The following is a 17,285-nucleotide window of genomic DNA, read 5'->3' on the forward strand; positions in this document are numbered from 1 at the left end:
CACCCTGCTATTTTGCAAGTTCTCCCACTTAGAAATCATGGAGGGGTCTGAAATTGTCATCGTAGGTGCATGTCCACTGTGAGAGACATAATCTAAAAAAAAAAATCCAGAAATCAAAATATATGATTTTTAAACTATTTATTTGTATGATACAGCTGCAAATAAGTATTTGAACACCTGAGAAAGTCAATGTTAATATTTGGTACAGGAGCCTTTGTTTGCAATTACAGAGGTCAAACATTTCCTGTAGTTTTTCACCAGCTTTGCACACACTGCAGGAGGGATTTTGGCCCACTCCTCCACACAGATCTTCTCTAGATCAGTCAGGTTTCTGGCCTGTCGCTGAGAAACACAGAGTTTGAGCTCCCTCCAAAGATTCTCTATTGGGTTTAGGTCTGGAGACTGGCTAGGCCACGCCAGAACCTTGATATGCTTCTTACAGAGCCACTCCTTGGTTATCCTGGCTGTGTGCTTCGGGTCATTGTCATGTTGGAAGACCCAGCCTCGACCCATCTTCAATGCTCTAACTGAGGGAAGGAGGTTGTTCCCCAAAATCTCGTAATACATGGCCCCGGTCATCCTCTCCTTAATACAGTGCAGTCGCCCTGTCCCATGTGCAGAAAACCCCCCCCAAAGCATGATGCTACCACCCCCATGCTTCACAGTAGGGATGGTGTTCTTGGGATGGTACTCATCATTCTTCTTCCTCCAAACACGTTTAGTGGAATTATGACTCAAAAGTTCTATTTTGGTCTCATCTGACCACATGACTTTCTCCCATGACTCCTCTGGATCATCCAAATGGTCATTGGCAAACTTAAGACGTGCCTGGACATGTGCTGGTTTAAGCAGGGGAACCTTCCGTGCCATGAATGATTTTAAACCATGACGTCTTAGTGTATTACCAACAGTAACCTTGGAAACGGTGGTCCCAGCTCTTTTCAGGTCATTGACCAGCTCCTCCTGTGTAGTTCTGGGCTGATTTCTCACCTTCCTTAGGATCATTGAGACCCCACGAGGTGAGATCTTGCATGGAGCCCCAGTCCGAGGGCGATTGACAGTCATGTTTAGCTTCTTCCATTTTCTAATGATTGCTCCAACAGTGGACCTTTTTTCACCAAGCTGCTTGGCAATTTCCCCGTAGCCCTTTCCAGCCTTGTGGAGGCGTACAATTTTGTCTCTAGTGTCTTTGGACAGCTCTTTGGTCTTGGCCATGTTAGTAGTTGGATTCTTACTGATTGTATGGGGTGGACAGGTGTCTTTATGCAGCTAACGACCTCAAACAGGTCCATCTAATTTAGGATAATAAATGTAGTGGAGGTGGACATTTTAAAGGCAGACTAACAGGTCTTTGAGGGTCAGAATTCTAGCTGATAGACAGGTGTTCAAATACTTATTTGCAGCTGTATCATACAAATAAATAGTCAAAAAATCATATATTGTGATTTCTGGATTTTTTTTTTTAGATTATGTCTCTCACAGTGGACATGCACCTACGATGACAATTTCAGACCCCTCCATGATTTCTAAGTGGGAGAACTTGCAAAATAGCAGGGTGTTCAAATACTTATTTTCCTCACTGTATATATATATAATTAACAGTACAAACAGCGCCATCTTATGGTCGGTATGAAAAACAGCACCAGTTTTATTCATTCAATCACATGATTTGTTGTCACGTGACCAGGGGGCTAGCTCGCATGCTATCTCCTAACAGGCGTTTGTGTTTATTCACGCTTTATTTTCACATGTTTTTCCACATTGTGTGTTTGTTAAGACTGTTAGCTCTTCTCTGGTGGTTGTTTTGAAGCTGAAAGGTGGTTGTGTAGGGAATGAGATCGGATATTTCCTCCAGGTTGACAGAGTCTTAGCGGTGTATTGGACGCAGACACCGGAAATACAGATGAGGTCTGATTTACTCGGTTTTATTATTATTTAGATCAGAAATAAAGATACACATGGCGACTATTCTGGATGATTATGAAGACTCGCAGATGATCAGACACCCGGTGCAGACTGGACGCCTTCCTGCGGCCAACATGATAGGAATCACTCATTCAGGTACACAGCCATTATAACACATCATAGACACATTATAACACATTATAACACAATGATCATACAGTACACTCTCTACATACATCATTACATCTAATACATTATAATCAATACAATCTCCATGTGTACACAGCCATTATAACACATTATATAGCATCATAGACACATTATAGCACATCATAGAGCATCATAGATACATTATAACACAATGATCATACAGTACACTCTCTACATACATCATTACATCTAATACATTATAATCAATACAATCTCCATGTGTACACAGCCATTATAACACATTATATAGCATCATAGACACATTATAGCACATTATAGAGCATCATAGATACATTATAACACAATGATCATACAGTACACTCTCTACATACATCATTACATCTAATACATTATAATCAATACAATCTCCATGTGTACACAGCTATTATAACACATTATATAGCATCATAGACACATTATAGCACATTATAGAGCATCATAGATACATTATAACACAATGATCATACAGTACACTCTCTACATACATCATTACATCTAATACATTATAATCAATACAATCTCCATGTGTACACAGCCATTATAACACATTATATAGCATCATAGACACATTATAGCACATTATAGAGCATCATAGATACATTATAACACAATGATCATACAGTACACTCTCTACATACATCATTACATCTAATACATTATAATCAATACAATCTCCATGTGTACACAGCCATTATAACACATTATAGAGCATCATAGACACATTATAGCACATTATAGAGCATCATAGATACATTATAACACAATGATCATACAGTACACTCTCTACATACATCATTACATCTAATACATTATAATCAATACAATCTCCATGTGTACACAGCCATTATAACACATTATAGAGCATTATAACACATTATAGAGCATCATAGATACATTATAACACAATGATCATACAGTACACTCTCTACATACGTTATTACATCTAATACATTATAATCAATACAATCTCCATGTGTACACAGCCATTATAACACATTATATAGCATCATAGACACATTATAGCACATTATAGAGCATCATAGATACATTATAACACAATGATCATACAGTACACTCTCTACATACGTTATTACATCTAATACATTATAATCAATACAATCTCCATGTGTACACAGCCATTATAACACATTATAGAGCATTATAACACATTATAGAGCATCATAGATACATTATAGCACATTATTGAGCATCATAGATACATTATAACACAATGATCATACAGTACACTCTCTACATACATCATTACATCTAATACATTATAATCAATACAATCTCCATGTGTACACAGCTATTATAACACATTATAGAGCATCATAGATACATTATAACACAATGATCATACAGTACACTCTCTACATACATCATTACATCTAATACATTATAATCAATACAATCTCCATCTGTACACAGCCATTATAACACATTATAGAGCATTATAACACATTATAGAGCATCATAGATACATTATAGCACATTATAGAGCATCATAGATACATTATAACACAATGATCATACAGTACACTCTCTACATACATCATTACATCTAATACATTATAATCAATACAATCTCCATGTGTACACAGCTATTATAACACATTATATAGCATCATAGACACATTATAGCACATTATAGAGCATCATAGATACATTATAACACAATGATCATACAGTACACTCTCTACATACATCATTACATCTAATACATTATAATCAATACAATCTCCATGTGTACACAGCCATTATAACACATTATATAGCATCATAGACACATTATAGCACATTATAGAGCATCATAGATACATTATAACACAATGATCATACAGTACACTCTCTACATACATCATTACATCTAATACATTATAATCAATACAATCTCCATGTGTACACAGCCATTATAACACATTATATAGCATCATAGACACATTATAGCACATTATAGAGCATCATAGATACATTATAACACAATGATCATACAGTACACTCTCTACATACATCATTACATCTAATACATTATAATCAATACAATCTCCATGTGTACACAGCCATTATAACACATTATAGAGCATTATAGCACATTATAGAGCATCATAGATACATTATAACACAATGATCATACAGTACACTCTCTACATACGTTATTACATCTAATACATTATAATCAATACAATCTCCATGTGTACACAGCCATTATAACACATTATAGAGCATTATAACACATTATAGAGCATCATAGATACATTATAGCACATTATAGAGCATCATAGATACATTATAACACAATGATCATACAGTACACTCTCTACATACATCATTACATCTAATACATTATAATCAATACAATCTCCATGTGTACACAGCTATTATAACACATTATAGAGCATTATAACACATTATAGAGCATCATAGATACATTATAGCACATTATAGAGCATCATAGATACATTATAACACAATGATCATACAGTACACTCTCTACATACATCATTACATCTAATACATTATAATCAAATTAAAAGGAGTTGTAATATTTAAATGTATGCAAATGATGTATAGATATTATATAAATCTCTAGCAGACAGTGTTTATAGTCTTCCCTGATGGATTAAAATGAAATGAGATAATATACATATATATATATATATATATATATATATATATATATATATATATATATATATATATATATGAATATGATATATATGAACATGATATAAATATATAGACAATAAATTATATTTAGCCTTCCTTACATTATAATATCTAAAAAATGATTAATAAAGTCTTCATGAAGACTTTCATAAATTATAATATTTAGAAAATATTTCAGGGCTTCCTGTAAATAAATACATTATATAATATGTAGAAGATAAATTGTTTATAGACTTTCCTGATGGATTAAAGTTATAATGTATACATGTATTTATATTATATAAATATATAGAAAATATGAATACCTTTTCCTGATGGATTAAAATGTTATAAAAATGTACACTATGTTTACATGGAATAAAATAATTGATCATATTCACGTGTAAACACTACCGAGGTGAAGCGTCCCAATCACACCCAGAGATAAAGTAGTGCCATCAGATTACTGGAATTAATAACATCATGGTGCTGTTTTTCTTTTTATTTCTCATATAAACGTTTTTTTCTCCAGTTTGTCCCTAAATTCTGGTGTTCACTGGAACACATGTTTCACGGTGTTTAGGAGGAAGCAGCTCTTTTGTCTCCCTGGAGCTGATTAACGGTGGACACGTTATCTCGCTATCTCCACACCGCTGATGGAGCTCTCTGATGTGGTGAACGTGCCGTAAATCACCGTCTGTGCTCATAGAAGATCAAATAAATCCAGATGTGTGAATTGATTGGCAGCTTATTTATGCAAATCGAACGTTGGGGTTGTTGTAGAGGCGACCATGATGTTCATACAGGGTGATGATGACCTCGTTTTAAACTCAAACAATCCTGATTCAATGTTCTATCTATCTATCTATCTATCTATCTATCTATCTATCTATCTATCTATCTATCTATCTCTCTCTCTCTCTCTCTCTCTCTCTCTCTCTCTCTCTCTCTCTATCTCTCTATCTATCTATCTATCTATCTATCTATCTATCTATCTATCTATCTATCTCTCTCTCTATCTCTCTCTCTTTATCTATCTATCTATCTATCTATCTATCTATCTATCAATCTATCTATCTATCTATCTATCTGTCTGTCTGTCTGTCTGTCTGTCTGTCTGTCTCTTTCTCTCTCTCTCATAGACACATAGCACATTATAGAGCATCATAGATACATTATAACACAATCATCATACAGTACACTCTCTACATACGTTAGTACATCTAATACATTATATCTATCTATCTGTCTGTCTGTCTGTCTGTCTGTCTGTCTGTCTGTCTACCTCTCTTTCTCTCTCTCTCTCTCTCTCTCTCTCTCTCTCTCTCTCTCTCTCGCTTGCTCTCTCTCTCCTGGAATGGGAGTTGAGGATGTTTTTGTGTAAATTCAGCACAACTTTAGGAAGGAAGGAGTCTCCAGTGTCAGGATCTTCAGGACAGAGCAGATGATTCTCCTGTGGTTTTTCAGTACCATGACATCACCGCTCGGAGCGAGACGTTTTTAACGCTTGTGTGTTCCTGCAGGATTCGTGAACGTCCGGCTGGAGGAAGAAAAACCCATCTTCAACAAGCAGCGTATCGATTTCTCACCACCAGAAAAGATCAATCACTTCACCGTGTGCAACAGCCAGCTGTGCATTAGTCTCGGGAAGGACACGCTACTGAGGTAACGCATTCAATTACAGGCTAATTAATAAATATTTAAACGATATTAATAAAAAAGTTATAAAGATAAAGTTATAAATATAGTAATATAATAATAAATAATATAATAAACAATAAATAAATGTATAAATTACGATATATTTAAAGGTTATAGAGTCTTTAATGTTCCCAGCTGTAATAAATTCACACTATTATAGATATTATAATTTATTTTAATAAACCCTGTAATCTTGGATGTTGATAGGATTAGCTCTCAGATCTCCTGTGATCATGTGACCTCGGGTCATTGACGCATTTAACGGAGCGTTAAACGACTCGTTATTGAAATTGAAAAGCCGGGTATAGTTACGCAAATGACAGTGGTGTGTGTGTGTGTGTGTGTGTGTGTGTGTGTGTGCGTGTGTGTGCGTGTGATGTAGGATTGATCTGGGGAAAGCGGATCAGCCGAATCAGGTCGAGCTGGGAAGGAAGGATGACAGTAAAGTATACAAACTCTTCCTGGATCCCACAGGTAACTATTCCTCTATTTTCATTCCTGTTTGGATCTCGGTCCATGCTGCATCTCCATCAGAACCCGGTTATATAGAGGCAACCCACAGACCCACGGTGACGTCGTTTAACTGCAAACAGCCATTTTACATTTATAATGTTAAAGTTGAAACACAGAAGACTTAAAATTTGTTTGTTTGTTTCGTCTTGCTGTCCACCTGTCTGTCTGTCTACCTGTCTGTCTGTCCGTCTGTTTATTGATTTATTATTACTTCTTTATGACATGACTATACTCGAGGTATAAAATGATTTAAGGGTAAAACATTAAGAATTAGAGTAGAAACAGTATCTTGTGACCCTGAACAGTTCTACAGCTGATGCATGTAGAGATCCATCAGGACGTTTGATTACAGATGATTTCTTGTGTTTCAGGATCTCACTTGGTGATCAGCCTGACCACGAGCGAGTGCGTCTACTTAAACAGAAACACTCAGAAGGTCCGCAGCCTCTCTAGATGGAGGGGCCACTTAATAGAGAGCGTGGGCTGGAACAAGATTCTGGGCAACGAAACCAACACCGGCCCCATTCTTGTCGGAACCAGCCAAGGTATAATTTTCGAAGCGGAAATCTCTGCGTCAGAGGGTTCCCTTTTCAACACCAACCCGGATCAGTATTTCAGGCAGGTCCATTCTTTGGAAGAAGATGGAAAGCCAGCACCGGTTTGCTGCCTGGAGGTGGAACGTGGGATCGAGTCAAAGTATTTCATCATTGCTACGACTCGCAAGCGTCTGTTTCAGTTTGTGGGGAAGTTAGCTGAGGGATCCGAGCAGCAAGGCTTCAGCTCGATCTTCGCTCAGAATCAGGACCTTTTACCGAGCTTCCAAGAGTTTCCCGTTAACATGGGCTACAGCGAGATCGGCTTCTACACCTCCAAGCTCCGTTCAAGCCCCAACTCGTTCGCCTGGATGATGGGAAACGGGGTTTTGTACGGCCACTTGGATTACTCGCGGCCCGACTCTCTTCTAAGCGACGTCCAGGTGTGGGAATACACGCCGGACATCGACTTCAGCTACAACAAGCCGATCTCCATCGTGCTCACGCAGTTTCATTTTCTTCTCCTGCTCCCTGATCGCGTCAAGGCCATCTGCACCTTGAACGGACAAGTCGTCTACGAAGACGTCTTCCCGGATAAGTTCGGCTCCCTCAAAAAGATGATCAAAGATCCCGTGGGCGGAATGGTCTGGATCTACACCGAGAAAGCCGTATTCCGTTATCACATCCAGAGGGAATCCAGAGACGTCTGGCAAATGTACATGAACATGAAGAAGTTTGACCTGGCCAAAGAATACTGCAAGGATCGACCCGAATGCAAAGATATGGTACTCGCCAAGGAAGCGGAGCACTGGTTCCAGAACAGACGTTACCTAGAGAGCGCAAAGTGCTACGCCCTGACTCAGAACTACTTCGAAGAAATTGCGCTGAAGTTCATCGAAGCCAAGCAAGAAGAAGCACTGAAGGAATTCCTGTTCCGGAAACTGGACAGCCTTAAATATACAGAGAAGACCCAGATCACGCTGCTGGTCACCTGGTTGACCGAGTTGTACCTGAACCGCCTCGGACAGCTGGAGGTGGACGACCAGAAGAAAGCGCAGTTTCAGGAAACGCGCCAGGATTTCCATTCTTTCCTGGCCAGCAGCAAGCACAAAGAGTGCTTGTACAACTACAGGAGCACCATCTACGACCTCTTGGCGAGCCACGGAAACGTCGAGGACATGGTCTACTTCTCGGTCATCATGCAGGACTACGAGAGGGTCATCTCGCACCACTGCCAGCACGACGACTACGCCGCGGCGCTCGACGTCCTCTCCAAGCACTGCGACGAAAAGCTCTTCTACAAGTTCTCCCCGGTCCTCATGCAGCACATTCCCAAGAAAGTGGTGGATGCCTGGATCAAGATGGGCCACCGGCTCGATCCCAAGCAGCTGATCCCGGCGCTGGTGAACTACAGTCAGATCGGCAGCACTCAGCAGATCAACGAGACCATCCGGTACATGGAGTTCTGCGTGTACGAGCTCAGCGTGGAGGAAGAAGCCATACACAATTACCTTCTCTCGCTTTACGCCAAGTATAAACCCGAATCTTTGCTGTGGTACCTCGAGCAGGCAGGGACCCACGCCTCGGAGATCCACTACGATCTCAAATATGCCTTACGCCTCTGCTCCGAGCATGGCTATCTCCAAGCCTGCGTGTTGGTCTACAAGATAATGGAGCTGTACGAGGAAGCCGTGGATTTAGCTTTGCAGGTGAGTACGCCAATATCCTTCTTCTTCATCTCAAGAATTCCTTTTCTTTATCTTCCTCTTGTATTCTTCTTACTCGTCTTTTTCCTCCTACTCTTGTTCCTCTTCCTCCATTTTCTTTACTTCCTCTTCTTCTTTCTCATCCTTCCTCCGCTTCTTTCTCTTCTTTAACCTCTTTTTCTTTCCCATCCTTCTTCTTCTTCTCTCACTTAAGAATACGAGGTGGTATCAAAAAGTTTCGAGACTAGTTTTGTACCAGGCCAACGGATGGTAGCACAAGGCTGCACGCATAGTCACAGGAAGCACTGACCTCATAAGTCGGTGTCCCAAAGACATCATCCTGTGTACACCAGGAGCTGTGTGCACCCTATCACACGTGAGTTTCTCGCCAGAAACATCATTATCTCACTTCCCCACCCACCCCAGAAAAAGAAAGGAGCTCTGTATTGCTGTTCAAGGGGACTTTTTTTGTAGGCAATAGTGTGCAAACGAAGTTCTTTCACGTAAACAGAGCTAGAGTCGAAACATTTTGATCCCACCTCCTATCTCATGAGCGTTTCCTACAACATCTAATCAGCGTGTGATTTCAGGTGGACGTGGACTTGGCCAAATCGTGCGCGGACCTCCCGGAGGACGACGAAGAGCTGAGGAAGAAGCTGTGGCTGAAAATCGCTCGCCACGTGGTCCAGGAGGAGAAGGACGTGAAGAAGGCGATGAACTGCCTGTCCAGCTGCAGCCTGCTGAAGATCGAGGACATCTTGCCTTTCTTCCCTGACTTCGTCACCATCGACCACTTCAAGGAGGCCATCTGCTCCTCGCTGGACGACTACAACCAGCACATCGAGGAGCTCAAGCAAGAGATGGAGGAGGCCACGGAGAGCGCCAGGCGCATCCGGCAGGACATCCAGGAGATGAGGAACAAGTACGGTGTAGTGGAGTCTCAGGAGCAGTGCGCCACCTGCGAATTCCCCTTACTCAACCGACCCTTCTATCTTTTCCTGTGCGGACACATGTTCCACTACGACTGCCTCTTCCAGGAGGTCACGCCGCACCTCTCGTCATACAAACAGGCCAAGCTGGAGGAGCTGCAGAAGAAGCTCGTGGCCACCACTGTGACCACAAAGTCCCGCCACAGACCCAAAGAGGACGACACGGTGAGCTTGGGGAAAGGCCCGGGCGGCCGAGAGCAGATCAAATCAGACATCGACGACATCGTGGCGTGCGAGTGTGCGTACTGCGGAGAGCTGATGATCAAAACCGTCGATAAACCCTTCATCGATCCCAGCAGGTTCCAGGAGGAGATGTCCAGCTGGCTCTGAGACTGAGAAATCATCATCAGGGCTTTCAGAAACACCTGTGTGTGTGTGTGTGTGTGTGTGTGTGTGTATGTGTGTGTGTATAACTGCTTCAGCATGTATCTCACAACGTTACACCAATAAACCCTCAGCATTACGTTTTTGTCCTGGTCATTTATCTCAAAGATCAAACATCTACACCAGCTAAACTATTGTTCTTTTCTCCTTCCTCTTCTTTTTTCTTCTCTTTCCCCTCCTCATTCATCCTCGTTCTCTTCTTCCTGCTCTTTCTCTTCTTCTTTGTCTTCATCTTGACCTTTTTTGCTCCTTCCTTCTTCTTTTCTTCTTTTTCCTAATACTCTTCTTCTTCTCAAGTCTCCCTTTTCTTCCTCCTCTTCTTTTCTCCTCCTCCTCATCATCCTCTTCTTTTTGTGTTTCTACATCTTCCAGTTGTTACATAATTATTAGCATCTTTCTCATATTTTTCTTCTTCATCATCTTCCTCTGGGGACCCCCCCCCCCCGGTTCTTTTTCCTCCTTTTTTTTTTACTTCCTATTTTTTTTTCTTTCATCATCACCTTCTTACTTTTTCTTCTACTTCTCATACCCCCCCCCATTCTTTCACTTATGCATTTCATCTTTTTTCTCCTCCTCCTATTCTTCCAGTTCTCTTTCTTCTTTTTTGCTCCTCATCTTTCTCTCCTCCTTCTTCCAATCCTTCATCTGTCTCATCTTCATCATTTTCCTCCATCACATTTATCTTTCTCCTCCTATTCCTTTTTCACTTTTACCTTTCTTTCTCTTCTTTTTCTTCATCATTTTCTTCTTCCTTCATTTGGAAGAAGATTATTTGTCCAATTATCTTTCCTCCTCCTCTTTTTTCTCTCCTTCTTTCAATTATTCATTGTCCTCCATTATTTCCTTCAAGATCTACAATTCTTCTTTATCTTTGTTCTCCTCTTCCCAATCTTCCAGTTATTGTTCTTCTCCTCCTTCCAATTCTTCATCTTTCTCATTTTCTCTTCATCCTCCTCTTTTTCATCTTCCAACTACTCTTCTTTTAATTCTTCAACATCACCACCATCTTCCATTTACACTTCTTCTTCCTCTATTGTACCTTTTCTTTTCATTCTCCATCATCATCATCCCCCTTACAATTTCCTCCTTTCTTTTGTCTTCTTCATCATAATTTCTTCTTAAACCATTTGGAGGAGGAAACTTCTTCCAATTCTTTTTCCTCCTCCTTCTTTCAACTCCTCTTCCTCCTCATTTTTCTTCTAGTCCTAAAACTATTCTTCATCTTTCTTCTCCCTTTCTCATTTTCTCCTCCTCCTCCTCCTTACAATTCTTCATTTGTTTCATTCCATCTCCCTCCTTCTCTTTCACTTCATCTACTTATTTGTTTCCACTTCTTCCTCCTCCTCTATTGTTCATTTTCTTTCCATTCACCACCATCTTCTTCATGTTTTCCTCATAGTGTTCTCGATAATAGTATTTTCCCAGTATTACGTTTATTTCAACCCTTTTTCTGGGTGTTGATTTATAACTACTCTGGTAGCATGTGTTTGATTTTTATATACACTTTTTATGGTTTATTTTAGACGATAATAGACACTGAAGAGAGAGAGAGAGAGAGAGAGAGAGAGAGAGAGAGAGAGAGAGAGAGAGAGAGAGAGAGAAAGTTTATAATGTATAAAAAGGAAGAAGAAGAAGGGGGGGAAAGTCTCGCGTCATCTCGCGAGAGATTACGCTGACGTCACGCGCGCATCAGCGGGGCTCGGGGAGCCGTAAGCAAGGCATGGCAGGTCGATCGCCGAGATCCTGGCGTGATTGTAAAATAAACGGAGAATGGCGTGGCCGGTTGTCCGCGGGCGGAGGACGGGGGTTCTCGCCGGCCCTGGAAAGTCGGTTCCCGTCGCAAAAACAGGAAAAAACCGCCCTTTCACACCAACTCGGGTGTCGGGTTGTGCTCGGCGTTCGATTACAATTGCCTGCTCGGTGCTCCGTCCTCGCCATGGCGCCGTTGTCCCTGCTCGGTCTGCTGCTGAAAGTGGCCGCCTCTCTCCGCTGCTGCCGAGTCCCACCGCCTCACTGTCTCCCTCTCTCTCTCCCCGTGCGCGCCATTTTGAAGACGCGAGCGGCGCGGCGAGGCGAGCCGATTCGGCAGCAGCGGAGACCGGGGACCGAGAGCCGGGCGGGTGGGGCCACACGGGCCGCCGACGAGGTGAGCGCGGGTTTCTCAGGCACACGGCGGGGGGGAAGCGTTCGGGGGTAAAGATGGCCGGGAGGGAGAAAAATACTTTACCCGGCGGCCTGCTCGCTCTGCTCACGCTCCCTCTCCGGCTGTCTATGGGTCCGGGCCCCGGGGTTAAAAATGAGCCTCCCTCATAACTAATAAACAGCAGTTTCCCACCTCTCTATATGACCACCGCCAGCGGATGTGGCCTTAAACACACCGGGCCTGCCCGATTTTATTCCCCGTATCATATCATAGATACACCGCTGGCGGGTTCGCTAGCGCTCCCCTGCTCGGGCTTCCTGTCCGGAGCTTTGCTAGGCAGTGTGAGCCCTTTCTTATCAGCGCTCTGTGTGAGCAGTACTCCGGTGGATTAACGCTAACCGGCTATCACCAGCTGGTCAGACCTGCTTCTAAACCCGAATTAGCTGCATACATCCCGGTTATCTTTGGCGCCCAGGTTAGCTAGCTTAGCATTTTACATTAGCTAATCGGCTATTCACATTTATAATGTAACACGTAGATACTCGTTTAGTTTATTTACTTATCGATAAGTTCACAATTATACCAAAAACAGTCCACTGGAGTTATTTTTATAGTTATATTTCGTGTTTTATTGTAGTTTAGTTCCAACGTGAAATCTCTGAGTCGACACTTTATAAAAAGGGAGTCGACTCTTAATCTTGGTACAGGCCAATGATCAAGCAGGGAATCGACTCTCCGAAGGAGGATTCGATTCTTGATTCTGGCAATAGAGAGCTATTGATTCAAATTTTTTCTCAAATATAATTTTTGATAATAGACTAACAAAATTGTTTGACTAAAAATTGACACAATGCCTCTGATATAAATATTAGAATCTATTAATATTTCACAGCTAAAAGACACAATTCCAAGTTGTATTGGAAACGTTTACCTCTCAAAGTATATTTGATCTTAGTTTAATAATAATACATAATAACAGCCAAACAGATACATTTCAAAAATCATATTTCGCGTTTTAATGTAGTTCAGGTCTAATGTGAAAGCTGTGAGGTAAAAAAAAAAAAAAAAAAAAAAAGGAGTCGACTCTTAATCATGATGCAGGCCAATGATGGAGCAGAGAATCGGTTCTTGGTTTCTGGTCATAGAGTCGATTCTATAGATTCAGAATCGACTTTACCCAAGTTACTTTAAAAAAAAAAATTAACATTGTTTAAATGTTTGACTAAAAATGTACTCAAAATGAGTTTTTAGCGTTTCATACAAATATTAGAATCTTTTAAAAATCAAACAATATAACATTTAGCTGTTATTCAGCATATATTTCACAGCTCAACGGCTAAAAGACACAATTCCGAGTTGTTTAAAAAAAAACAATTGTGTGTGTGTGTGTATATATATATATATATATCGGAATTGTGTACACTTAAATAAATTCTCCTGATAGTCGATTCAAATGATTTGGAATTAATTTAACCCGTTAGAGTTGAATAAAAAAAGATTAAAAGTATATTTTTACCCATAAAATAACAACAAAATTGTTTGAAAAGTGACAAAAGAAATATGCGTTTCTTTATTCATATTTTTTAAAACAAATATAGCATTAGCTATTAGTATATATTTAACAGCTAATCTAAAAGACACAATTCCACGTTGTATATGAAGTATTTTTTTTTTACCTCACAGTATATTTTTGTAGTTTAGTATAATAATTGTATGTAAAAAAAAAAAATATTGAAGTCTATCTAATGCAAATATTTCATGTTTTAATTAGGTGTAACAGAGAGAGCAAGGAATCAACTCTCTATAAAGAGTCTATTCTCGGTTTCTGGTAAAAGAGTGTGGATTTAAGGTCATATAAATGTTTCTTCACAAATCAACAACATTAAAAAATAAATTTACGAATGATAGAAATGTAGTTCTGACAATAAACCAACAAACGTCTTAAAAACACCAATGTTTTTAACACACACACACACACACACACACACACACACACACACACACACACACACACACACACACACACACACACACAAAGACACACACACACTATTTTGCTGTTAAGATTTTACAACTACTTAAATACAGTCCACTGTCGGCCCATGCATTTTACACCTAGACCAGTTTTTCTGGAAATTTAAAATGAAGACAAATTGTGTTTATTTTTGTAAATTGTACTGGGAAAGAAAACGTAAAAGTATAAAAGGTCTGCACCCAAATCAGCTGAAAGAATGAAAAAACAGTTATTAATCCACATGAATGTATTTGAGATTGTGCAGTTTGCTACAGATGCGGGTTGCGAGCTCTGATTAGTGACGCTTCCTGACCATCCAATCAAAGGCAGTGAAAATGCTGACGTAATTGTATGCCTGTAGAGGGCGCCGGTGTCACCAAATCGTTAATCTAATCGGTAAAACGCGTGAAAAATTTCTCGCGTATTTGAAGCTACTGGTGACCGCATTGTTTCTAAAGACCCCACGGCAGATTCCTCTGACCCTGGAAACGTGTGATGTGACTGCTGAAATCTGATTGGATATCAGATTGAAAACACATCCTCAGAGAAACATCTGCTATCTGTGTGCTTTCTGTTTTTGTTTTCAGCAAAACAAACGTGACCATTAAACACATGTCAGTGGTCTGCAATACTCCTAAAAACATTCAGTGTCAAGGAATCTTCCAAAACATTTCACCAAAAAGAAAATACTAGAAGGACGACATCTAATCACTGAATTTAATCAAAATCTGTAAAATGCCAGAACATTTGAATCAGGATCAGAATCAGGTTTATTGGCCAAATGTGTTCACACACACAAAGAATTTGGTTCCATCTGTTGGTGACTTTCAGAAGTACAGACATAAATAACACAATACATTTATCTTATAGACAATACATGCGTGTTAAAGTGCCAAAAGTATTGGGACACCTGCCCTGACGTGTGTCTTTTCCCCAAACTGTTACCACAATGATTGGATACAACGTCTTTGGAAGTCTGTAGCATGAACATTTTCCATCACTTGAACTAGGAGACTCAAACCTGTTCCAGCTGTGCACCAAGCCAGCTCCATGAACATCTGCTTTCCATGGGTTAGATATAGTGGAAATGGATCTCCTGCTATCAAGACCTTTGGGGTGAATTGGAACGTTGGCTGTGCCTTTATTTCTTGTCCCGTTCCACATCGCCTCCACTCTTCTGAGATGATGTTCCACTAGATTTTGTGGAGATTCATTCAGCCACACCGGTGTCAGTAAAGTACTGAGTAGTGGTGGCCATTCTTGCATTTGATTAAGACATTTTGGCTGTTTTCATGCAAATGATTTCAGTATTTTATACTAAGAGTTTTATAACAGAGTTCTCCATCATCTCTACTGTTACTGATCATCCTGAAGTCGCTTCAGAAGCCTGAACTTTCAGTACTTTTACTGAAGTAGAAACGTAAGAGGAGGAGTTCCACAGATCATAGAGGAATTAATACTTTTATACAGGAACCCCAGTACCGAGTTATAGAGTATCAGTGTGCAGTTTGTGTATCAGTACTGATTTACTGTCCTTTAAAAATAACAACATACAGACATTATCGTCTAAATAACTCATCAAAAGTAAGTACACCCCCAGTGATAACAGCTGTGTGTGGTGTAACGATGCAAATCCACACGTCCTTTTCATCATGGTTATGTTTTTATCTGATTGAGAGAAACATATAAATGTGTGTATCTTCTATTAGAGCAGTTAAAATTCAGTGCTTTGAGTTCAATTCTCTCACACTGACCACTGGATGTTCTACATGGACCTCATGGTAAAAAGTCTCTGAGGATTTGAGAATCAGAATCGTTGCTGAGGCTGTAAGAAGATCAGTATCACCCTGAAACTGAGTTACAGTACAGTGTTCAGGGTCATACAGAGGTTTTCTAAGACGGGTTCCACTCAGAACAGATCTCACAAGGGTCCATTAAAGAAGTCGAGTCCTCGTGCTGTACGTCAGGTGCAGAAACTGCTTCAAAAGTCAAGGGTGTCTCCAGACCTGAACCCTATTGAGCACCTGTGAGGATCCTCAAGTGGAACATGGGGAAGCGCCATGTGTGTAACATCCAGCAGCTCCGTGATGTCATTATAGAGGAGTGGAAGAGGATCCCAGCAACAACCTGTGCAGCTCTGGTGAATTCCACACCCAGGAGGATTAAAGCAGTGCTGGAGAACGATGTGCTCACACACAATATTTACACTTCAGACACAGTTTCGACACGTTCACTGAGGGTGTACTCACTTTAGTTGCCAGATATTTAGATAATAATGACTGTTAATATTTTTGGAGGACAGTAAATCTCCGTTTAATTTCTTTAGTTTTTTCCCCCTGGGAAGATACTAAAATGGTTGCTGATATGTGGAAGATCTCCTGTTATAAACCCCATTGTTTACCTGTGGGATGAATGTGAACGCTGACTGCACCCCAGACCTCCTCACCTTCTCACCCACATCAGTACCTGACTTTACTCACACCCTCGTAACTTGAATGATCGCAAATCTCCACAAAATCTAGTGGAACATCTTCCCAG

The 17,285-nt window shown here is 40.3% G+C and overlaps 2 protein-coding genes and 1 long non-coding RNA gene across 3 annotated transcripts in view; 2 read left to right on the plus strand and 1 right to left on the minus strand.

Annotated features, from left to right (window-relative positions):
• LOC310738005 overlaps nucleotides 1-17,285 on the minus strand; it is a 347,605-nt gene that overhangs the window by 12,653 nt on the left and 317,667 nt on the right. The window lies entirely within an intron of this gene.
• vps18 (VPS18 core subunit of CORVET and HOPS complexes) lies at nucleotides 1,654-10,669 on the plus strand. Its single transcript, XM_083562597.1, has 5 exons — nucleotides 1,654-2,061; nucleotides 6,288-6,429; nucleotides 6,848-6,939; nucleotides 7,350-9,220; nucleotides 9,808-10,669. Exons 1-5 carry the CDS (start codon nucleotides 1,959-1,961, stop codon nucleotides 10,534-10,536), a joined length of 2,937 nt encoding a protein of 978 aa, XP_083418723.1. The 5' UTR covers nucleotides 1,654-1,958; the 3' UTR covers nucleotides 10,537-10,669.
• Nucleotides 12,150-17,285, plus strand: part of ino80 (INO80 complex ATPase subunit) — a 42,395-nt gene continuing 37,259 nt past the window's right edge. The window contains exon 1 of the mRNA XM_083562587.1: nucleotides 12,150-12,736. The gene's annotated coding sequence lies outside the window, so the exon portion shown is untranslated. The remainder of the gene's footprint in view (nucleotides 12,737-17,285) is intronic.

Source organism: Silurus aristotelis (genome assembly GCF_946808225.1).
Source record: "Silurus aristotelis genome assembly, chromosome: 15".
NCBI classification, from domain to species: domain Eukaryota; kingdom Metazoa; phylum Chordata; class Actinopteri; order Siluriformes; family Siluridae; genus Silurus; species Silurus aristotelis.

Coding starts and splice junctions, on each gene's coding strand:
- vps18 (XM_083562597.1), top strand. CDS start 1,959: ATGGCGACTATTCTGGATGATTATGAAGACTCGCAGATGATCAGACAC. Junction 2,062..6,287: donor GATAGGAATCACTCATTCAG/GTACACAGCCAT, acceptor GTGTTCCTGCAG/GATTCGTGAACGTCCGGCTG. Junction 9,221..9,807: donor CCGTGGATTTAGCTTTGCAG/GTGAGTACGCCA, acceptor GTGTGATTTCAG/GTGGACGTGGACTTGGCCAA.